This window comes from Ailuropoda melanoleuca, chromosome 3, assembly GCF_002007445.2.
Source record: "Ailuropoda melanoleuca isolate Jingjing chromosome 3, ASM200744v2, whole genome shotgun sequence".
Taxonomy (NCBI): domain Eukaryota; kingdom Metazoa; phylum Chordata; class Mammalia; order Carnivora; family Ursidae; genus Ailuropoda; species Ailuropoda melanoleuca.
Window position 1 is genome coordinate 14,028,768 of NC_048220.1, and position 23,626 is coordinate 14,052,393.

The 23,626-nt window shown below is 40.4% G+C and overlaps 1 protein-coding gene across 12 annotated transcripts in view; it reads right to left on the minus strand.

Moving 5' to 3' along the window:
* Positions 1 to 23,626, minus strand: part of CEP120 (centrosomal protein 120) — a 70,984-nt gene that overhangs the window by 39,395 nt on the left and 7,963 nt on the right. For 10 of the 12 annotated variants that reach the window (XR_004623997.1, XR_004623996.1, XM_034655933.1 and 7 more), the window contains exons 5-15: positions 22,165 to 22,306; positions 17,835 to 17,983; positions 13,390 to 13,587; positions 10,914 to 11,141; positions 9,410 to 9,626; positions 8,158 to 8,335; positions 4,252 to 4,401; positions 3,382 to 3,564; positions 1,184 to 1,280; positions 936 to 1,088; positions 331 to 420 (exon numbers count right to left, since the gene is read on the minus strand). Coding sequence is in view for 10 of the 12 variants with exons in the window: in XM_034655933.1 (XP_034511824.1) it covers positions 331 to 420; positions 936 to 1,088; positions 1,184 to 1,280; positions 3,382 to 3,564; positions 4,252 to 4,401; positions 8,158 to 8,335; positions 9,410 to 9,626; positions 10,914 to 11,141; positions 13,390 to 13,587; positions 17,835 to 17,983; positions 22,165 to 22,306 (1,785 nt within the window). In the remaining 2 variants the exon portion in view is untranslated. The remainder of the gene's footprint in view (positions 1 to 330; positions 421 to 935; positions 1,089 to 1,183; positions 1,281 to 3,381; positions 3,565 to 4,251; positions 4,402 to 8,157; positions 8,336 to 9,409; positions 9,627 to 10,913; positions 11,142 to 13,389; positions 13,588 to 17,834; positions 17,984 to 22,164; positions 22,307 to 23,626) is intronic. The other 2 variants (XM_034655932.1, XM_034655930.1) reach the window with 2 other exon arrangements.

The following is a 23,626-nucleotide window of genomic DNA, read 5'->3' on the forward strand; positions in this document are numbered from 1 at the left end:
TAAAAAGAGCTTGTAAGTTTTTGATGCTCTTTTATTAACAAATTATAACATTTATATATACTTAAATGTGCTACATTCTTTGTTCATACAGAAGTAGGCTTTTTTCCTACAGTATTCATTTTTCGAAAGATAATACATTTGTAGGGTTCAATCGAAAAAGCACCAAACACCTTACAGAGAAAGGCCTTCCTCCTACTCCTGACCCATTCATCCACTTTATCCAAGCCAATGTACAAGCACTGTACTGTGACAGTCCACAGATCTTAATGCATGTACAAGACACTATCAATATTTTTCCTTTCTGCCTTTGATTTCTATAGAAGTTATTACCTTTTTCTTCACAAGTGATTCTCTCTCTCGGTCTCTTTTCTTCCATTCCTCTGCAAGAGCCTGCATATGGGCCAATTCCTTCTGCTTCAGCTACAAGAGGAAGACAAATAGTCACAGAAAACATATCAGTATTTCAAACACACAAATCAGCTGTTCTCCGGTAAAGAATTAATACTGTTCACCGATATGTTCCTTTCAGAAATTCTCTTTTATTCTTAAACCCAACAAAGAGAAGTCCTGAGGGAAGGAATGCCCATATGAATATAAAGCTAACGGCAAGACTGCTTCTTTAACTCTCTTGTTTCAAGACAGATGATTGCTGGCTCCAGGGGTATGGTGCACAAGGGCCTGAAATTAACACATTCAGGTTTTCATCTCTGACTTCCAACCTTCGGTCCTAATCTGCCCCAGAGTCACGGAGAAAGTTTAGGGGAATCCTTCTGCATGGCTTCTGCCCAGCTGTCATTTATCGAGTATTTTCTAATTCCGTTTTCTGTTAGAGTAAAGCATCCTTGATATTCAGAGGGACTGGGTAGGGCACCCATGGAACAGAGAGAGAAAAGCCATAGGGAGAAGAAAGAAATGTAGTCAGTAGACATAGGAACCTGATTTTCAAAAATGTCTTCTTGCATTTCTTTCCACATTTCCAACTCCAGTGCTGCTTTGTATTCTAAGGTTTCTCGAGGCTCTGTCTGGACTTCTGAAGGGCAAGGTGCTGGAGGAACGGAAGATGGCTTCTGTTGCACAGCCGGTAAACCCTGAGACACGAACGGAAATGAATTGAAACACACTCACACACGTGGGGCATGAGATCCACTGTGAAGAGTCAGGTTTCACCTTCACTGATACCGACCTGAGATGAATCAGAGACAAAAATCTCCCGCATTTTTACTAGTCCATAATCTTCCAGAGTTACTGTGTACGAAAGATCCATTATCCTGTTGTTTGACCTACAGATGAAATCAGAAATACTTAAAATTCAAGGAAACCTGTACCTGGCATTCTTGCTACCCCAACCACAGTACGTTCTGTAGGCTTCAAGACCTTCCACACACAGGATCTTACTTGAGCACGAACGCTCTAATTAGTACATACCCACATTTACTAAAAAATGACCTCTCACACTGTTGATGTGGAGAAACTTAAAATCTTAATGCCCATAGGTAATTACTGCCTAAGTTTCACTTCCTTCCTCTCCTCTGTTTTATGTATGTGCAGAGGGACATGCACTCATCTGTGTTAAGATCAAACCATTTTGTCCCTTTTTCTCCATTTCCACCTGGACCATTTTTCTCATGTCATCAACATTAACTCAAAAAGTAAGTTTCAATGCCTGTAAAATATCCTAATGAATTTATATAGCCAAATTAAGGGGAAAAAAACAATTTCCCCAATCTTGATTATATATATTCTGAATTCTTATTCTACTTTTTTCCTGGGATGAAGCACTTGTACATAAATCTTTTACTGGATGTGAGTGTTGCTCCAGGGTAATTCCTGAAAATTTGTTAATTATATATAATTTTTTTTTATAATGAGGATTTCTTTATCAGAGAACTACAAGGAGCGTTTACTAAAATGTTAGAAGAAAATACCATCTTGGCTACAAGAAACATAGCTTTGTCTAAAATCTATTCCACAAATCCTTGGTCAAACACAACTTCAGTGAATGGAACCCACACGAGCAAACCCTTAATAACCAATTTTCACATTTTCTTCTAATCTCACAGATTTTAGAAGACATGAATAAAACAAAATGAAGCACTATTGTACCTAAGTCTCCTAAAACTTTTCTGTCTACAGAGCAGGGCAATAAAAGTTAATATTCATAACCTATAGATTTAAAATAACTAGTAATGATCTGATTATTTTCATGATTTTCTACTTATGTGACCAAAGAATAGTATTTTTTCTTTTTTAAGATTTTATTTATTTGGCAGAGCAAGAGAGAGAGCACAAGCAGGGGGAGTCGGAGAGGGAGAAGCAGGCTTCCTGCTGAGCAAGGAGCCTGACTCAGGACTTGATCCCAGGACGCTGAGACAATGACCTGAGCCGAAGGCAGGTCTGACTCATCTGCTTAACTGACTGAGCCACCCAGGCACCCCAAGAATGGTGTTTTTAAAAGAATTTTCAGTTCAGCAGAGTATCTGATACTGTTCCCAGAGTTCCAAATGAGTCAAAGTTGTACTCCACTCTTCACTTTTTCAAGTGACTAGAGGTGGGGAAGAACAGGGGAAGGGATTTCAATACTACTTTTAGATCTCAGCTTTTTACTGAGCCTGATTTCTTTCTACATTCTAATTATGCTTCAAAAATCAAGGCATGTGATGTATAATGTTAAAGTTTGTTTAAACTTCTGTTGCTACATTTAAAAGGATCCCTCAAAAGATGTCTTTTGGGTAAGACATGTGTGAACTTCAGTTTTCCACTACGGCAATAAATCCTAGGGCAGGAAAACAATACTCTTTTTAAAGTGCCGAACATCTGTAATAGCCTCAGAAATTAGATTTGAAGCAAAAGTTAAAATATTTGTCAAGCAGGGGCGCCTGGCTGGTGCAGTCGTTAAGCGTCTGCCTTCGGCTCAGGGCGTGATCCCAGCGTTCTGGGATCGAGCCCCACATCAGGCTCCTCCGCTAAGAGTCTGCTTCTTCCTCTCCCACTCCCCCTGCTTGTGTTCCCTCTCTTGCTGGCTGTCTCTCTCTGTCAAATAAATAAATAAAATCTTTAAAAAAAAAAAATCTGTCAAGCAGAACAACAGTCATTCCCAATGCAATTTGACCTGGAATTACTAAATTAAAAAAATGGCCAGAATTTACAATTGTCAGGCTTAAGAGGGGGGAGGAAATACCTAAAAGAGTCTAAGTGTTAACAGCATCACAGGGTACAGTACAGTGGTACCAGAAAGCTTAAGAAGGCTAAAGAGCAAATTAGAACATAGCCGCCATTGCTCAAAGAAGAGAGAGGAGAACAAAGGTGACAGGAAAGGACAAGGCTGTTCCCAGCTAATGAGAACACAAAGCAAGCGAAGACCAGTTCTGGGAAACGCATTACCCCTGCGCTGCTATGAAAGGCACACTTTCACTGTAAGATTGACGCCAACACTGTTCACCGCTGGAACCTAAAAAGCGAGTTTTCTCTGAAGACAAGACGTTAGAAAGCTGGATTCTGGCGATTCCCAAAAGTAAATCTTTACTCATTTTATCCTTGTGCCATAATTCAACCAGCAATGGAATCCTGAGGAAGAGAGAAACAAGTGTCCATTATCTATCAGTTCTGAACTAAGTCACTAACATCTTTAAGTTCCCTAAATATATTCAAAGATGTTTTTGTTACCTCGATCAGAAAGGCTCGATTCCACAGGTAACAAACACAAAACACTATTACGTTTTCTACACCTCTTTCTGTGCAATAAAGAAAACACCTTCAAATACTATTCTTCTTTACTCTTCCTTCTTCCCTTTAAATTAATATATACATTTGAATGGTGATACCCTGAGAAAGTAAAAAGACATTTCAGATCTCATTTCTCTTCACAAATCCAATTCAGACAGCTGGATTAACACCTCCATCGTGTACAGATGACGTATCGGAAAAAGCAAATAATACACGACAGTCAATTGGTGAATCAGTAATAAAAACTAAACAGCTTGCTCATATCTCTCTTCATGTAGTATGAAAAAACAAGACTGCTTTCCAAAGCTGCTTTACTTGTAGTTTGTGTTAACACAGGTCTAACATCCAAATCGACAAAGAGCCTCCATAACTATATACAACTTTCTAGTGGAAGGACACACATCACAGACACTATTAGCACATCTGTTTCTGGGTCTTCATGCGCCCTGACTGTTGTGAATCCAGAAGTCCAGGGCTTCCTCTTGTTAACGAGACAGAAATGTACCGCACGCGCCGCGCGTATGTTACCGTAAGAAGGTATCCTGCAGCTGGTGAGGCAAGGTTGCAAAGTCAAATGCACAGTAAGATTGTGGAAGAAAAACTTCCATGTTTTTGCGAACTTCTACCGGAGGATTAGTCATAATAGGAGCTGCGCTACCAAAGAATGGATAGGAGTACCTAGAATTGAACAAAAACAGCATCCCATGATACGGATGACAGAGAAGACTTACAGTCTGTTTTCTTAAAGTATAATGTGAATATAATGAACAAATGCAATTTTAAAAATAGGTACGTGGGGGCGCCTGGGTAGCACAGCGGTTAAGCGCCTGTCTTCAGCTCAGGGCGTGATCCCGGCGTTATGGGATCGAGCCCCACATCAGGCTCCTCTGCTATGAGCCTACTTCTTCCTATCCCACTCGCCCTGCTTGTGTTCCCTCTCTCGCTGGCTGTCTCTATCTCTGTCTTTAAAAAAAATAAAATCTTTAAAAAAAAGTAAATAAATAAAAATAAAAATAGGTACGTGGTACAAATACATGACGGTTTTAGTCCTATCACCAACTTTCAAACACTGCAAACGCTGTGAGTGTTGATATAGAAACTAGAGCGATTCTAGAGAAAATGCGTTATGTGTACAGCATGCGTTCCCAAAGCTGCTTTCAAGTGATCTTAGAACGGCCATCTGGGGAAGAACTCTGGTAGTCAGAAGGCAGTGACACTAAATAAGGAAAAGATCATCATTTTGATACATTCTAAGTAATAATAAGATTTAGGAATGGCAATGAGGCCACTGAACAAAGACCGAGTTACCATTTGTTCAGGAGATCCTTGAGGGCACCGGTTCCATCTTCTCCATCCGTGCCCCACCCCCCAGCAACAAAGAAGCACTTTGGGGCACATAGTAAACGTTCAAGAAATACCTGCTGAATCACTCCTACACTGTTGGTGGGAATGCAAGTTGGTACAGCCACTCTGGAAAACAGTGTGGAGGTCCCTTCAAAAGTTAAAAATTGAGCTACCCTATGATCCAGCCATTGCACTACTGGGTGTTTACCCCAAAGATACAGACGTAGTGAAGAGAAGGGCCATATGCACCCCAATGTTCATAGCAGCATTGTCCACAATAGCTAAATCGTGGAAGGAGCCGAGATGCCCTTCAACAGATGACTGGATTAAGAAGCTGTGGTCCATATATACAATGGAATATTACTCAGCTATCAGAAAGAACGAATTCTCAACATTTGCTGCAACATGGACGGCACTGGAGGAGATAATGCTAAGTGAAATAAGTCAAGCAGAGAAAGACAATTATCATATGATTTCTCTCATCTATGGAACATAAGAACTAGGAGGATCGGTAGGGGAAGAAAGGGATAAAGAAAGGGGGGTAATCAGAAGGGGGAATGAAACATGAGAGACTATGGACTATGAGAAACAAACTGAGGGCCTCAGAGGGGAGGGGGGTGGGGGAATGGGATAGACCGGTGATGGGTGGTAAGGAGGGCACGTATTGCATGGTGCACTGGGTGTTATAGGCAACTAATGAATCATTGAAATTTACATCGGAAACCGGGATGTACTGTATGGTGACTAACATAACAAAAAAACATTAAAAAAAAAAAATACCTGCTGAATTTAATTTCAAAACTTATTTTCGTTATTCAGTAATGTCTTGATGTTTATGGGCTAAAAAACTCCTAGTCAGTGTCAAAAGGGTGTGCCTTTGGTATTCTGTCTTTGAGAATCAAGGATGAAAGCAGCTGAATCCATGGGGAACAGCACTCTCTTCCTGTCGTCACAGAAACCACACCAGATCAAATGGGAGGATGCCTGACTACTGCAGAACTTACTATTTCAAGCCAAACATGAAAACGAAGTAATGCTCGCTTAAGTTTCATCCTGTATCTTGTTATTCGTCAGGAAAACTGGAGCTGAAAGCCTAGTAGTGAAAACTGCTTTTCCTACAACAAGAATCCTGTGCATTCACTCAATTCCTATACAATCACACATCCACTGAAAGCAGGTCATCTCACAGATCCCGTATGCAGTTGCCAACTACAGTTTCACGATATCTCAAGAGAGCATGACACCACAAAATTTATCAAACTCAAAGTTAAATGGTGTTTTAAAACATGCCATAAAATGACTCCAAGACAGAACCAGTGGCCCTTGTCATCAAGTGAATTCTATGTAGAGTGTGTAAGTGAATCATAACTGTATCCTTGCTTCATGATACTTTCCCCCTTTTCTTTGCCAGTTGGACTTCTGGCCTCCCTCACGTGTCGCCTTCTTTCTCAATCCATCTTCTTCGCGAGGTTGAGCTCTTCGTTTACGTGGCCCATAAACCCCTAATACCAGGCACACTGCTGGATAATGTAGGCACTTCATGATTCAACCAATGGCCCACAGGACAAGACTGAACCACAAAAACTACGAAGAGTGCCTGCTAAGTGGGCTGGTACAAGGTTTCCCCCTCCCAGCTTCTAATATCAGATCATCCCCGTATTTCTATGCTTCTGGCTAACAGCACCTCTAAGTACCCTAAGATCACATTCTTTACTAGCAGCGGTAAAGAGATCTCAGTTTAAAAAGTAGAGAGAGAGGGGCGCCTGGGTGGCACAGCGGTTAAGCGTGTGCCTTCGGCTCAGGGCGTGATCCCAGCGTTCTGGAATCGAGCCCCACGTCAGGCTCCTCCGCCATGAGCCTGCTTCTTCCTCTCCCACTCCCCCTGCTTGTGTTCCCTCTCTCGCTGGCTGTCTCTATCTCTGTCAAATAAATAAATAAAATCTTAAAAAAAAAAGTAGAGGGAGAAAGACAAAAAGCTAAAACAGAAAGTAATACTTCTATTTCTAAAAACCATTAAGAGATGTTCTAGAAACCCTTTGAGAAAAGCTTTCTTTGTGAGAGAAAAGCCTTTTTTTTTGGCCCTCAATTTTCAACTAACATTTTCATAATGATTCTCGGCCTCTAACAGGAGGTAAAAAGCAAAACTTAAGCTGTGATGGAAAGACTCCTGTTCTGTGAATTCACAATCCGACTCAGTGTTGGGTCCCTTTGATTCTGTCCATTACTTACATCAAAGCCCAGAGGGCTTTGAAAATAGCTTGATAAGAATCCAACAATTGAAAAATGAGATACGAGTATAATTTATGCACCTGAAAAGCAGGTATGCCTTAAATAACAGCAGGGAGCACTGTGTAGCGGCTGACATTCCTGCCAATGGCCATCCCCAATGACAGAAAGATTTTTGCATTTAACCACATTAAGAGCAACAACTTTATTAGAAATGCTAATGACTGCTCCAAAGAAATTTATAAGGAAAAACTAAATACTCCAAACTAAAACACATTACTGTATTACATTTCATATACATTTCAGCCAAGAAGTTGATAAAAATGTATTACTGTTAAAACAAGCTATTGAGTAGAGCCATTTAGCTGATCAAAATATATATATATTTCAATTTTTTATATGGAACAGAGTGAAAACATTCCACTTGCAGTTCACTAAGTATGGTTCTTACGGTCTCAGTTACCATGTGTAGGTATTAGAATACAACCTCCCACTATAATGAAGTTTTATAGAAAAGTCAGATACCACACTTCCCTTATTTTGACCTAGGATACCTTTTCTAGAAACAACAACTTTCAGGTTCAAGAGTCGCTTTTTTTTTTTGTTTGTTTGTTTTGTTTTGTTTTTACAAAGAAGCATGAATAAATTGTCATAAATACCTACAATTAGTATGAGCTCTCCTACCACCAATGCCGCCCTGGTTTAAATTCAAAGCCATAAGGACAGAGCCTGGCCCCCTTTTCAGTTCATGGGTTTAACAACTGTTTGAACTTCCTTGGTGCTATTTCTCCCTCTGTAATTCCCAAAGAGAGGAAAGGCATTGCTCTTCAGAAAATAATACTTGGAGACAAAAGCAGATCACACCTTAATATACAGTTGACTGGAAAACCAACTTCCAAATCATGGATACTCCTTAAGTCTATTGAAAAGCAAAAATGATGGGATGTCGCTGGCACAGCAATCTTCTGTCCCGAGGCTGTTTCTGAAGCATGGGACGCAGGCACCGGCTGGGCCACAGAAGGAGGTACAGAAGAGCTGACGGCTAAAATGAACATAAAAATTCAAACAAAAAAATTCCACTTGGTAACAGTTTCTCTTATTTATATCACTTAAAGATATCTCATTTATGCTAAGTATATGGCAGTGTCTTTTAAAAAAAAAATCATTTACCTTCAAGCAAGGAATTTGATCACTTACTTTCATAAAGTTATGAACTGAGACATCAACTTTTTAAATGACTTCCCCAAAATGATGTAGGCTTTCATTCCCACTTTAGAACTGTGTAAAAGAGCTTACTCTTCCCACAGATTGCAAAACATAGAAGCGGACGTTACCGACGCTGTGATGTACGCCAGCAGCCTGGCAGGCGCCAACTTTCTGCCAAGACGCAGCTACGCTTAACTTAGTATTCGAAGGGCTGTACTTGAGACTTACTGCGGATAATAATTACAGCACTTTCTAAGAAGTAGTTTGGGCACGTATGACATAGTCTAACAAAAAGAGCTACCTAATCCAATCCTATTACAGACCGGAGATGTTTAGCAAGTAGCCCAAGTCCCACAGCTATTCAGTGACGAGTGATCACTTGCTCCCGAATTTTCAACTCCTAATCCACCACTATTCTAATTACTCACACTAGGAAATGTAACTACAGTTCCTTATGTAGCAGATGGGAAAAGTTTATAAAACCAGATAAAACCTTTCTCAGTCTCTTCCTTAACTGTAGCATCAAAAACAAGTATAACGATTATCACAATAGGCAGTAGCTCTTCTCCCTGAAATTCCAGTGAATTCACAATATTTAAGTGTTTCCTAGTTAAAAATATGCTTCAAAGACCTATTTTCTGTAATTTCTTCTGAATAAGCTACTGTTTCTAAAATAACAGTCACTGAAAAAATTCCCTTACCTTTTAGCAAATCCTATGATGAAGTTATAGACTCAATTTAAATTTAATTCAATTTACACTGAATTTTTTTTTTCACATCACCACACATTATTGGCTCTTTAAAAAAAAAAAAGCTCACAATTTACTTACAAACCGTGAAAACTCTCTTAATCGTTAATTAGATGGCTACAAAATGTACACCTAAAAAGTCTGTAAAAAGAACATCTTACCCTTTGTATTTGGTTTTGTGTCCTTATCATATTGCAAGCTTTCTACTTCACTTCCTGTTGCATCATCTTTTGTGGGAGGTGATGGGTTTTGAGGTGGAACAGGGGACACGCTTGGTGACTCTGGCCCACTGAGTGTCTTCTCTTTTATAGGAGTTAAAACTCGCTTCTTTGAATGCTGTAGCTCATGTTCATTCTGGGTCTTTAAGTCAATTAAAGACTAAAAACAATTTTTAAATAAAGTATAATTTGCAAAGCACTTTCCTTCATAATTAAGCAAAAACGTGACGTTGTTTTTTAAAAATATAAGCTTCCTTTCCCAGTTTGGATATTCCTAGTCTATTTTTCTTCATAATTTGCAAATTTTCTTATAGCATCTAGGACCAGAAAAAGGAAGATGAACAGGAAGGAAATACGATATCCAGGGCTGAGTACCAAAATGCATCCTAACTGGCAAGGAGGGATATTTTTGATATAACAAGTCAGGCCAAGTGTCCCTGGGGATAGTTGTTATTATCATTACCAAGGCCATAAACACAATGGAGGCCTGTTACTAAAACAAAAACGTATCTGACTTTCTTCCTCTCCTTTGTTCAACTTTCTTCTAAAAATATATGCATATATGTATATACTTAAACTCTCACTTTGTTTTTCTCTCTTTAATTCATAACCTACACAAAGATCAGTTCTTCAAAAGAACAGTACACGAAAGTTGATTCTAGGGCTACGTACAATCAAAAAACGTATATGCATCCAAGCAAATACCCATGTCTGTTGCCTAAAGAGAGTATTAGGGCCACAAAGCAACAATGAACCAGGAACTTTGTCTCAGCTCCAGCTGAGTCAACTGAAACCATTGCCATTAACGCAGATTCCCAGAAACTAGGTCTAACAACATTCTCTTTCAGAGGAGTTTCTTTTCTGGCAATGACTGACCATGAGTTGGGGGTGGGGGGGAATGGTTCCTACTACATGACAAGACTATATGGGGGCACCTGGGAGTCTGCCTGAGATTCTTTCCTTCTGCCCCCTCCTCTCTAAAAATAAAAAAAATCTTTAAAAAAAAAAAAAGGGGGGGGGGCTGGGCGCCGGGGGGGCTCAGTTGGTTAAGCATCTGCCTTCAGCTGAGGTCATGATATCAAGTCAGGTCCTGGGATGGAGCCCGCGTCAGGCTCCCGGCTCAGCGGGAAGCCCGCTTCTCCCTCTGCCTCTGCCCCTCACCCTGCTCGTGCTGTCGTGCTGTCTCTCCCTCTCTCTCTCAAATAATCTTTAAAAAAAAAAAAAAAAAAAAAAAGACTGTATGCAAAGGCTCTGTATAAACACTTAATGAAGTATAGCTGGGAAGCCACAGTACTTTTCAGAAAGGAAGTATCATATAATGTAGGGCACTAATTAAGAATAATAAATACTTTCTCACACAAGGTAACTCTTCTGAAGTTCAACGTTTATGAGTAGTCCCGAGTGACCGCGCAGGAGCTGGAGGAGGGGATGGGGGGCCACTACTTGCCTGGGCGTCTACACCTTCTCTCTGCAGAGCCACAGACACTCCGACAGTCGGGGCTAACTCCACAGGGATAGGGGCGAGCTTTTGTTTGGCTCGGTTTGGAGGCTCAAGAATAAAGGCACCCTCAACTGTGACCGGGCGCTGGTTGATCTCCGTACTCCCCTTTTTCAGTAGCCCAGTTAAGGGTACTTCTGTGCTTCCAAGGGACTGGTCTCCACAGCAAAGATGGATCTAATGTGAAAGAGAAAATCAAAATAGGCTTCATATTCTCTCCCGTCTCCTAAACACGTACACTCCACAGCAAGTTAGGGGCGCCTGGGTGGCTCGGTCAGCTGAGCATCTGACCCTTGGTTTTGCCTCAGGTCCCGATCTCAGGGTCATGGGATGAAGCCCCGTGTCGGGCTCCACACTCCCGCTCAGCACAGAGTCCATGTGAGTAATAGATTCTTAGACTTGACGGTTAAAGTTGTTGATAAGGCACAGAATTTACTAAGAACTCCATAATAAAGCCATTCTCTTTCATTTTTTTCTCTCACTACTGTATACTCATACATGATCGCCCTTCTCCCTTTCAGGAGCTATGGTTATTTTAATATTTTACTATGCTGCTTCACAAACTGTATCATGAATACACGAATGTAAACAGAAAACTAATAGTTCAAGCATTTTTTTCTCTTTCCATTTCAACATTAATTTAAACAGTTCTAAAAAAAAAAAAAAAGTTAGTGAATCCAACCCCTAAAGAACCTGAAATGATTTTGTTTTATTCACCCACAGAACATATTTAGCGTTTCTTTCTCTTTTCTTGCTTTTTAGATTTTAGATTTTATATATAAAACAGTGCTTACCAGCACAACGTAAAATAGAATACCTGGGTGGACTGTACTGTTTATCACTGATACCTAATCAAACTTCGACATTACTCCCTTCTGAAACTATAAAAAAAAAAAAGGGGGCACCTGGGTGGCTCAGTTACAGTGAAGCCTCTGCCCTTGGTTCAGGTCATGATCCCAGGATCTGGGGATCGAGCCCCGCATACGGCTCCCACTCCATCTCCCTCTGCGTGAGGCTCCCCCTGCTTGTGCTGTCAAATAAATAAAATCTTTAAGGGGGAAAAAAAAACGCGCCACAGGGGAAAAATGGCTGTTCAGGTATATGGTATAAACTGGGTTTTTGTTTTGTTTTTTACCTACTATAGTACTTTACCTCACTATATGGGCAAACATGGCATTCACATGCACAATAAGCAATCACAACATGAAACTATTTTTAGTTCCAAGGTAGGCAGTGACCTGTCACTTAGTTTTAATGTTATTAGGTATGAAGTTGGTGGTAGGCTGGAGAGAAAGGATTTTTAGGACTTAAATGTCCATGAGAATTAAACTAAGAAAGAAGTCATTACTTCAGTAAAGATTGGTATGTTAGAGACAGAAAAAAATTCGAGATCTTTAGAAAGCTAAAAACTACACATGAAAAGATGAAATGCAGCAAAAAAAAAAAAAAAAAAAGCAGTTTGTCATTTGATATAATAGTTCACTATTTAGTCTCCTGGGTTCAGCAGAACCACCTCCAAAATTTAGTTCCACTGTAATTTCTTTTTTTTTTTTTTAAGACGTATTTATTTGAGAGAGCGCGCGCGAGCACAGGGCACGGGTAGGGGAGGTGGAGGAGGGGGGACAGAGCCTCAAGCTGATCCCTGCTGAGCGCGGAGTCCAAAGCAGGGCTCAGTCCTTGACCCTGAGATCATGAGCTGAGCTGAAAGTAAGAGGCAGATGCTTAACCGACTGAGCCACCCAGGTGTCCCCTAGTTCTATAATTTCTATTACAGCCAAATTATAGTTCTATAAGTACTATAATTTCTTAATGCCCCTTCCCACCTCCCACAAATTTGCAAGCAAAATCTCATGAATGATCACATTCAACAAATGACGACCTAATCCTTTATTTCACTACCCCTTTCAGTCTGATTAAAAGCAATTGTAATAAATAAAACAGTCATTTTCACTACGTAAGGTTTACTTTCAAAGAGAGTCCAATAAAAAATTACTTTACAAAAGTACTGAATTCAAGGGCAGGCTTTAGAGAGTCGTGTTATTTGCTTTTAATAGCAATAAGGTGTATAAACTCTAAAATCCAGCGTGTGACCTGTGTGTGCATAGCTACTACGCCCACTAATTAATGATGAAATTTTCCCTGAACCCACATACAGCTTTAGGTTCCAGGTCCATTTTTTATCTTAAAGCCTGACAACTGATACACTTCTTTTCATAATAACTAGGTAGTTTATCTCCTAGAATTCTGAAGTAACAGTTGTGCTAGGCTGTTACAAGTCAGGGTAATTGCTAAAAAATTAAATGACGTGGCAGAAAGATGATCTTCACTACTGAAGTAAGGGTTTAGGTACCTCTCTGAAGCCTAAAAAAATCACCTCTAATTTAAAAAAAAAAAAAAAAAAAAAAAAATTTTCTGCAATACTTACCTGTAGTTTAGACTGAAGAGCCAGGTAAACGCGAAGAATTTCTATGCTGCTACGTATTCGAACAGATGCTCTCTCTGGCTCAAAGTTTGGGTTGATTAAATCATTGAAGGGTTCGTTTGTAACATCATTTCCCAGCAAAGAATAGTAAAAGAAAAACTCAGGCTGTCTTTCTGGAAGTTTCATGGTACATGGAATTAACTAAACATTTAAGGAAAAAGAAAAGAGCATTAACTTGTAAACCATTATACATGCTTATGCGTGTGTAACGAACGCCAAGATATTTGCCAAAATGCTGATCTAAGTCTTGAAATTATTCACTCAAAATTTCTACATCTCTGAAAAATTACAACCAAATGACTGGTTTAATTTTTCAAGGTTTACCTTAGAAAAGCCCAGAGATAAACTATTTTTGAAGATTTCTGTTATTTTCAAGTTTACTTTTTATTCAACTGATCCATGAACGAGTACATGGAAGTTCCTTTAGAAGAAAGTGGTCAAGGACTTTAAACTGAACTTTATTTCCATATACCTTATTTCATCTTATTCTTATTCTGCCACCCTCTTCAGTCATCAGAGGACGGTTTTAAACAACCGTAATCCAAGCTATCAAATGGGACACCTCAGTCCAGGCCCTCAAGAAAAACGCTTCCTAGCCACTCTGTCAAATTTGGGAACCTTATGAAGTAACAGTTGCAAAAGGCTATTTCCTTTCGTAGGAGTATTACTTCTCAAAGTTCGTAGTTTCATGGCCGCATATGGCAAAGACATGGATTCCTGGCCCATAAAACACTGAACACACTCTAAGTGTTCACTAGCACGCTGTTAAAAATCAGCTGTTGTGTTCATCAAAGAAGATGGCTTCAGCATATCCTAGTTATCATACAACAGACATACTGTCAGGCCAAGCGGAGCTACAGGACAGCTTGTGGAGTTCGTGAAAATCAAAGAATTACCTGCTTAGAATAAAACAGCCCCATATTCAGTATACAGTAAATATTCAATCGTCATTTATTTCGTGTAAAATAATACAGCAGATACTCAATAGCTAGTGTGTCATATAAAGTATATTTTTATGTGTGAAGTGAACGTTTACTTCAACCCCATATATTAAACTGCCTGTGAGTAGGTCTTAATCAAGTAGATTTATCTAGAGAGAGCCAGCACTTACACACCTACAGCTGTTAACAGATTCTGGATTAAGCCCCCAATCCTGGTTCCATCAACGGCTGACTGTGAAGCTTTGAACAAGTTCCTCTATCACTCTGTCCCTCCATTTCTTTTAGGGTCGTTGGAAGGATTAAAAGAGAGAATACATGTTCAACTTCAACTCCACCACCCGGCACAGACTCACCGGTTACATGAATGGGAAAATGTCTGAGGCAAAAATATAGTATCCTTACCTGTGATTATTTCTGAGTTTAATTAGACAAGACTTTTTTCTTTGTTTTTTTCCATAATCAGAAAGCAATAAAAATTTTAAAAACTAAAGATGGCCCTTCAATATTTCATAGTATATTTAATTTTAAGTTAATTTCCACTAAGAAAAGATTCTTTTAAAAATCCCTTAACGTCTTTGTATTTGGAAGTTTTTTGTTTTTGTTTTTTTTTAACCATAAATGTCCAATTTTTAAGAAAAGGAGCCACACAAGATTATCACCATCCGGTCTCCCTGCTCCTAACTCATTCCTCAATCTACAACATGATAGCATCATGTCCTAAGTCACTGATGTGCATCTGAAAAGGTATCTTTTCTTAGCTTTATTTGTTGCTTGATACTTTCTCCTAGTACCTTTCACTAGCTTGAGGAAAGAACTAAATGGCTAATTTATAAGACCCCTGGCTTGTCTATAAATAATGAAAAAAGCAAACAACAAATATTAAATAATATCAAAAGATGAGAAGACTATTGGGCTCAATTTTTTAATTATTGTAAAGTACACGTAACAGAAAATGTACCATTGCAACGATTAAAAAGCGTGCACCTCAGTACACTGAGTACATTCACAAGGCCGTGCACGCACTGGTCCCCACATCTGGCTCCAGAACGCTCTCACCTCCCCAGGACAAACACTGCAGCCATGAAGCAGTCTCCATTCCCCCCTTCCTCCAGCCCCAGGAAACCACAAATCTGCTCCGGGTCTCTGTGGATTCACCTGTGCTAGTGGATTTCATATAAGTGCAATCACACATCATGTGGCCCTGCGTGTCTGGCTTCCTTCACTCAGACTGCGTTCAACGTCTGCCCGCACTGCAGTGCCTGACAGTACCCCCACTCCGTTCTAGTCATGCAACATTCCAGCGTACGGTGTGCATCTGGTTTACCCACTCATCCACTGATGGACATCTGGGTTGTTTCCACCTTTTGGAGACTGAATACTGCTATGTACATTCCCGTACACGTTTTTATTTGAACACCTGTTTTCAGTTCTTTTGATTCACACCTAGCATTGAAATTGCTGGGTTCCAGGTAATTCAGTTTACTCTTGAGAGAAACCTGCCTGACTTCCTTTTTAGCAGGGAGAGCCAAAAGCCAGTTGTCAATCTGGTTTTTGGGTTCTTAAAACTAAAGTGAGTGACTGGTCCCAGTAAGTCACCTTGTATTACCAAGAACTGTTTTAGTGTTAGTTGTGGATTCAATAGGCCAATTACTCCCAACAAGCTGTTATCGTACAAATGTAGCTTCACACATACAAACTATATGGGAGACATTGATTATATTGTCTCATCCCTCATGCTTATATGGAAAGCTGGTATTATCATCAGTCTACTACTGAAAAACCTCAAGCCTCCGAAAGGTTACAGTGCCGAAGGGGAAGGAGCCAGCTAGTAAGCAGTGAGTGAGTGGTAAGAAAGAGAACCCACGCAAATGCATCGTACTCCAAAACTGCGCAAAACAGCAGAGAGCCTAATACCACAAGAGAATAAGGGAAGTGACTCTATATCCAGAAATACCTAGGCCATTTACTTAGCTGTACAACCTTCCTAAGAAATGGTTTCGTGATCTTGAAAATGAAAATAATAATCCCCTAAAGTTGTGGGAGGACTGAACACAGTAGGTTGCAAAATGCCTACTTCACGGAACGGGACACAGTAAGTGATGGGGAACAATGATGCCTCCCTAGAGCTGAAAAAACTAAAAGTAGTAATGTAAAATGCCTTGCATCTACTTAATAACACAGTAAAAGTATAGTAGCCTCATTACCTAATGTGTCCCCTGATGTGGTTAATGAGGACAGTGGACATGTGACCTTACTCCAGCCAAATGGCATAGTAAGCTGGGGCAACCTATAAGCAGGGCTTTATGAAGCAAAAGAGAAACTGATGGAGAAAGGCAGAAGCATGAATTTGGTACGACAAAATTGTAAATATTTCCTGAGAAAAATCATTACCTGATATTCTAAACGTGGACTGTGTGGGAGCTTTGTACCTCTAAGAAAGTCAACAGTATGGTAAAAATGTAAGTCATAAGCCATTATTTTCTATTTCTGAAATTATTAATTTATTTCAATTGCTATAGACCAACATAAACTCGAGAAAACTGGGCTTGATCCTGAGAAAGACCATGGAGTAACAGCTCATTTTGTGTTGAGCCATTTTTGCAAAGAGGGAATGTTGGCACGGGTCCTGAGCGTCCCTGCACTTCTCGCTGAGGCACCGAGATCGCAAAGCCCAGACCACTCTCTCCCAGGCCACTTCCCAGGGCTGCTTGTGCAGCTGGTAAGCTCGAGGAATTAAGCGTCTTCTTGGAGAGAGACCAGGACTGTTTACGATTCAAGTGCTCTACTCCCCAAGTTCTGCGCTCCTCAGCCGTGGTACAAACCCACTCTGTGTGGGGCAGCCACCTGGGCCCCTGTGTGTCACCCTTGGGACATGGGGCAAGGAAGATGGCAGACAATATACAGATGTGCATGTTGTCTGCTGTGCTGAGAGTGCTACAGTCCTTTGTCTCTGACCCAAGAACCTTCTGTCTTCTGGCACCATCCAAGAAGCAGTAATTACTGAATGTGTTAGTTTGTAAATAAGGTAAAATCTAATCCCAGATGATACCTATTGAAGTATGACGGAGACCAAGTATTCCCAACATTGAACAATTCTCCGAAAAGTCACTTTTTCAACACTTGGAAAAAAAGAAATCCTTTCAGACCAGTCCTTAGAATAGTACGCAGTGGGAAACAGTGTTTATGGACAGTCTTTCTTCTAAATCCTAAGAGATTTTAATTTTTTTCTCTTACTACTAAAATCATACCAATTAATTCCGTTCTTAAAGTAGAAATACTTTCTGATATGAATGAAAACATTTTTCTACATTTTTTTAAAAGTGCAAAAAAAAAAAAAGCCCACTTGCAAATCTTTTTAATACCTAAAAGGCAAATTTTAATTAAAGAAAGAAAGAAAGTCACTGTTTTCAGTTCTTTGTGACTCACTCCCCAGAGGGCAAGTCTCACCTGCTCCAGCTGGGTAGCAAACGCGATGGTCACCGACAGAACGAAGGAGTCGGTGCAATAGTCCACTGGTCCGATCTGATGGTAGCCTCCCTCCTCATTCAGCACAGCCACGATGTCCTTGGGATCCAGTCCAGACAGGCCGGCAGGTACTTTATGGGGGAAACCACAATTCAACTACATTAGAGTTTGCCGTAAACCACTGGAAGATTCTGAAAGCTGGTTATGCTTTGTATTTTGCTTGGCAGTTTTCACAGATATAGTCAGTACCTCAGTAAGGTTTCCTGTGAATTTTTTTTTTTTTAAACACTCTCCCAAGAAACCTTATTTAACCACCATTTTCTTTCTATGTCAAAATACGGTAACATTTTAAAAGTGAATAAACCGCGGAGAAGAGGCATCATAGAGGTTTGCCGAAGGAAGTGAATCTAAACTGGGAACTGAAACTTCAGCCACGTGCGGCTAAGAAGAGAGAGGTGAACGAACGGAATAAGGGAGGAGAGAGAGAACAGTGTTCCAGGCAGAAGGAACTGCACTAGGAGCACGGGGCGGGGGAGGGGAGGGGCGTGGTGTGCCGGCTCCGGGCTGAGGACTGACACGCAGGAAGAGGGAGCGGAGGCCCGATCACACGGCCTTCCTGCGCGCCACGCTCAAACACTAGGGTAGTTTTCCAAGAACAGGAGGAAAGCATGAAACAATTTTGGGATGTGATAAAATGCACACGTCAGATACACACAACCCTCAGCAATAAGCAACCCTCTCCAGATTCCTATTTTGCAGCCTGAGAAATTATACGTTTGGCTTGAAAAGCTTAAAACCAAACATTTCCTTAAGCAGCTGCTGAAAGGGCAGCTCAGACTCTGATGGGGGGCGAGGGGGAGGGGCAGCACGCAGGGGTAACCCTGAAGAAACGAACTTACTGCAGCACTGGCTAAACAGAGCTCCACAGTTCCACGGACAGACACTCCAGTAACACAGACCAAGGTTCCCATCCCAATTCAGCCATTTACCAGTTTTATGGGGAAACTATAGGATTTCCTTTTGTTCCCATTTTTGCTCTGCAAAGCTTTTATAATGTTGTTTAGAAGATCAAATTAAATAATGAAAGTAAAGCCCTTACACAGCATCTATCACTTTAATAAAGACAGCCATAAAATAGTAAGGTCAGCAGAGCTCAGAAGTGTAAAGAGTGTAACTATGACAGGTCTCCTGGTGTCAGCGAGTTACAGGCATGGAAAGGGACAACAATTAGGATAAAACTTGTGTAAGACTGGAGGGAATGAAGGTGTTAATGTGAATGTACACGGTTCACTAAACGTACGGATAAACACAGATATAAAGGTATATATGTAACGGTGGCTGGTGTGTGTGTATATATATCCATGTTCATGGGTGTGTGTGTGTGTGTGTATACATACATGCACCAACTCCCTCACTTTTTTCACTGGAAGGCCCTGGGAGCAGAACACCCCAAGAGCAACTGGCATACCCTGCACCTGGACCTTGACTCCTAAACAGCTTTCTTTGCTAAAAGGAAGCAGGGTTCCCTAAACAAACAGCTGAATCCAGGGCTGAGATAGGAAAGAACATCAGCCTGTACCGTCTTCCTACACCAGAAACCAAGAAAAAGCTCAAAGATTTACACGGAGACGGGCAAAAGGAAACAGAAGCAGCTCGAAGGGGCTCCCCTTGCACAAATCTGGGACAAACAACGATAAATATTTTAACCCCCTAAACAAAAAGAGAACACTCTAAGTCCAAACTTACACAACAGAAGTAAATTGAGGGTTTGATAAGGAATGAGTATTTTCACAATTTTTAAATAATGACTCACAAATTATCAATTACTTTAAAAAAATTTATAGTTGAAAACAGATACACACTACATGTTAATCAAGTAACCAAAATGAGTATCATATCATCAGCAATGGGACAAATCAAAATTTTATGCCACCTGCAAAGATGAGAGAACAGAGCATCACTTCTGTGACATTCACGCCAAAGATGTACAACCTCAATCTACTATCGGACAAGCCAAAACAGTGCAGGGGGACAGGTTCACCCGAACACTGAGACTCAGTCACAGGACTACAAAAAGGTTCCCCACTCCCAACACCTTACCCCTGTGTTACTAAAGGCCCATTTCTGTTTACCCAGTGTATCGTGTCCACCTTTCAACAAAAAATTACAAGGCATACTAAAACACAAAATAAACCAAACAAAAATCTAAGCTTCTATCTCAGGAAAACAGAAAAAGAACAGCAAATTTTTGCAAATTAAATTCAAAGCCAGCAGAGGGAGAGAAACAATAAAAACTGGAGCTTAAATCAATGATATGGAAATCAATGAAGAAAATCAAAGAAACCAAAAGCTGGCTCTCCAAAAACATCGATCACACTATTAAGCATTTAGTCAATGTTACTAAGAGAAAAGGAGAGAAAACACAAATAATCAGTAATTAAAGAAGAGACATCACTACAGATTCCACTGACATTAAAAGGATACTGAAGGAAAACTAGGAGAACAACTTTACATACAAAAATTTGATAACCTCCACGAAATGCACCAATTGCCTTGAAAGACAAAGTCTGCCCAAACTCACACAATCTGAATAGGCCTATATCTTTTAATGAAATTGAATCAATAAGTTTACAAAACAGAAAGCACCAGACCCTGATGACTTCATTGGTGAATTCTAGCAAACATTCAAGGAAGATATACCGATTCTCTCTCATCTTTCTCAGACGATAGAAGCAGAGGTAATAATTCCTAACTCTAAGAGGCCAGCATTACCCTGATGTCAAAACCAGACCAAGACATTACAAAAAAGAAAACAACAGACCACTAGCTCTCATTAACATACATGCACAGATTCTCAACAAAATATTAGTCGACTGAATCCAACTATGCATAAAAAGAACGATATACCACAACCAAATGCCATTTTGTTGAGGTGCGCAAGGCTACTTCAACATTGGAAAACCTGTTACTCTGATCCATCAGGTCAACAGGCTAAAGAAAAACCACATGATGGCATCGAAAGATGCAGAAAAAGCACGTGACGAAATCCAACCCTCAGTAATGATAAAACACCCTAAGCAAACTACAAATAGAGAGAAACTTCCTCAACTTGGAAGAACATCCATAAAAAAAACCTACAGGAACACGGCAAGGATATCCCCTTTCATCAGTGTTTCTAAGTATCATATTCCAAGTCCCGGCTAATGAGGGAAGATAAAGGAAACAAAGGCATGCCGAGCAGGAATAAAGACATAAAACTGTCTTTGTTGGCAGATGATGCAAAATATATTCCTAGCAGAATCATATCTATAAATACAACAGAGACCAAACTGATGACTGCTGGGGGAGGGCACACTGAATGAGGGACAGTGGGAGGTACGGGCTTCCGGTCACAGAACGAGTCAGTCACAGGGACGAAAGGCACAGCGCAGGGAATACAGGGATGGTACTGTGACACCCTTGTATGGGAACAGGGGGTCTACGCTTGCGAGCACAGCGTAAGGAACAGACTTGTCAAACCGCTATGCTGTACACTTGAAACTAATAGGACATTGATGTCAACTACGCTACAATTAAAAAAACAAAAAACAGCGTTTGCCAGAGTTAGGTAGGAGGGAGGGAGAAACAGAGTAGACAATTTTTAGAGCAGTCAAACTTTTCTGTGGGACACTACAATCGCAGATGTGTGTCATTACACATTCGTCTAAACTTACAGACTGTAACACAAACACCAAAAGTAAATCCTAGTATCAACTATGGACTTTGGGTGATCGTGAGTTGTTAACGTCGGTTCATCAATTTTACCAAGTGTCCCCTCTAGTGAGGGACGTTGATGGTTGGGAGGCTCTGTGGCCAGGGAGATCGGGGTATGCAGCAACAATCTGTACTTCACACTCGATTTCGCTGTGAACCTCAAAAGGCTCTAAAAAATAAAGTTTATTTAAAAAAAAAAAAAAGGAAGGTGTTGTTAATAGGTGAGGGAAGAGAGAACACCCTAAGTTTCTGGCTTTCCTGTACTCATTCTAGGAAGATTTTCCTAAGTATCAATTTTTAAGAAAACAAAATTCTGCTTTCCTCTGTTATATACCAAATAAAGAAAAGAACATCTTGCTTCATTTCTCGGTTTTGTAAACAAGAGCTCAGAGCAGCAAGTGTTGCGTGTTTAATAACCGCACGTGTGTTTGATGCGCTTGAGTAAAATCAGTTCACAGTCCTATGTGCGTTTGCCTATCACACCGCAGCTCACCATTCCTCAAGTCCCAGTCCACAGTGACAACTTTCCAGACAATGTCCTTAGAGATGATGCACAAACCTTTTCCATCTCGAGGGGGGGCTCCTTTGGCTTTAAAACTATCCACTGGGGCCTTTGTGTCTGTTTCCAAAGCAATGCTTATCTGTATCTCAGCCTTGAACTTGGTGTATTTATTACTCAACAGCTGGTACCATTTTGGAGCCTGGAGAGTAAAACAAAACAAAACCACCTCAATAATTATACGAAATCGACGACAGCGGGCAACATTCTAGAAGGTTCCAAATATATTTCCTGTAGTTCCTCAGTACTTTCTCTGCTTTTAAAATATTTTTCACATTTTCTGCCAAAGAATGTAATCCTACTTAGGAACCTAACTGAACTTCCTCTTGGAAAAAATAATAAGTTTAGACTACCCATTTTCCATTTCTCTAACCCCTCATTTTTTCATTTTTCCTGGTATACCTTTGCTGCCTGCCCCCATTTCTCCTTCGTTCTGCATGTATCAAATGAGGGAAAAGGAAAGCTAGTGCTAACAAAAAAACACTAACAAAATACAAAAGCAGAGAGAGACCTGGTGTAGAGTTCTGGGTTATGAACCACACAGCTGACTAAATATAAAGGCTTTCTCACATTATCAAGCATTCTAAATTACCTCACCACCCTCCCACAGTAATTGTGAGAAATTCTAGTAACCAAGCCAGCCTGCCCTATCATGGCCCAGGACCCCGTGTTTCATCCCTGCGGGGTCACCACTGCAATTCACGGACACAGTGTTCTCACTCTGACCGCTATTCCACAAAGCCACGCAAACCGGTGCTTATACAGATTAAAACCAAAAGCTGCTGTTTTGTATCCAGCTACGCGTGGTAAGTAAAATAGGACTAACTAGGCCCTAGCCTTTAAACAAATCCACACCCAAGGTTTGTTTTTTTGTTTTTGTTTTTTAAAGGAAAAACTCAGAGTCCCTTGCTGTATTTTTTATGATAGATATTTTATCATTTTAAGTATGAGCCTGAGAAAGAGTTTCAGCGACTCAGAAAATTTATGATTTTTCCATTACCTAACCTAGAAAAACAAATCTGGGTTTTTCCGTGTTTACGTTCATTTACAGAGAATCAATTTATTTTGAACTTCTTATATTCTACTCACCAATTCAAATACTTCTGCAAATAAACAGGAGAGAATAAGCAAGACAACATCTGGCTTTCCTAAAACCCTTAAGTTCTGAAACATTTCTCCTTACCTCTGATAGAGATAAAAAACAATTATGATGACAAAGGGTCTATAGGACTGGGGGTGGGGCCTGGGCGGGGGGAGGGGGGGAACTTGAAGAACATTCACAGGCAGGACCTCCTCCCAGGGATCCCACCCCTAGGAAAATTCACCTTCTCCGCAACCAAAGCCGCTCTGCCCAAGAGTCTCGCTCAAGTTGTAGTAACGCTAGCTATGTGCAACATCAGGGGCATAATCAGCGTTGCGGGACTAAAACTCAAGAAAGAAAACCTTTTTCAGAACCTGGGCA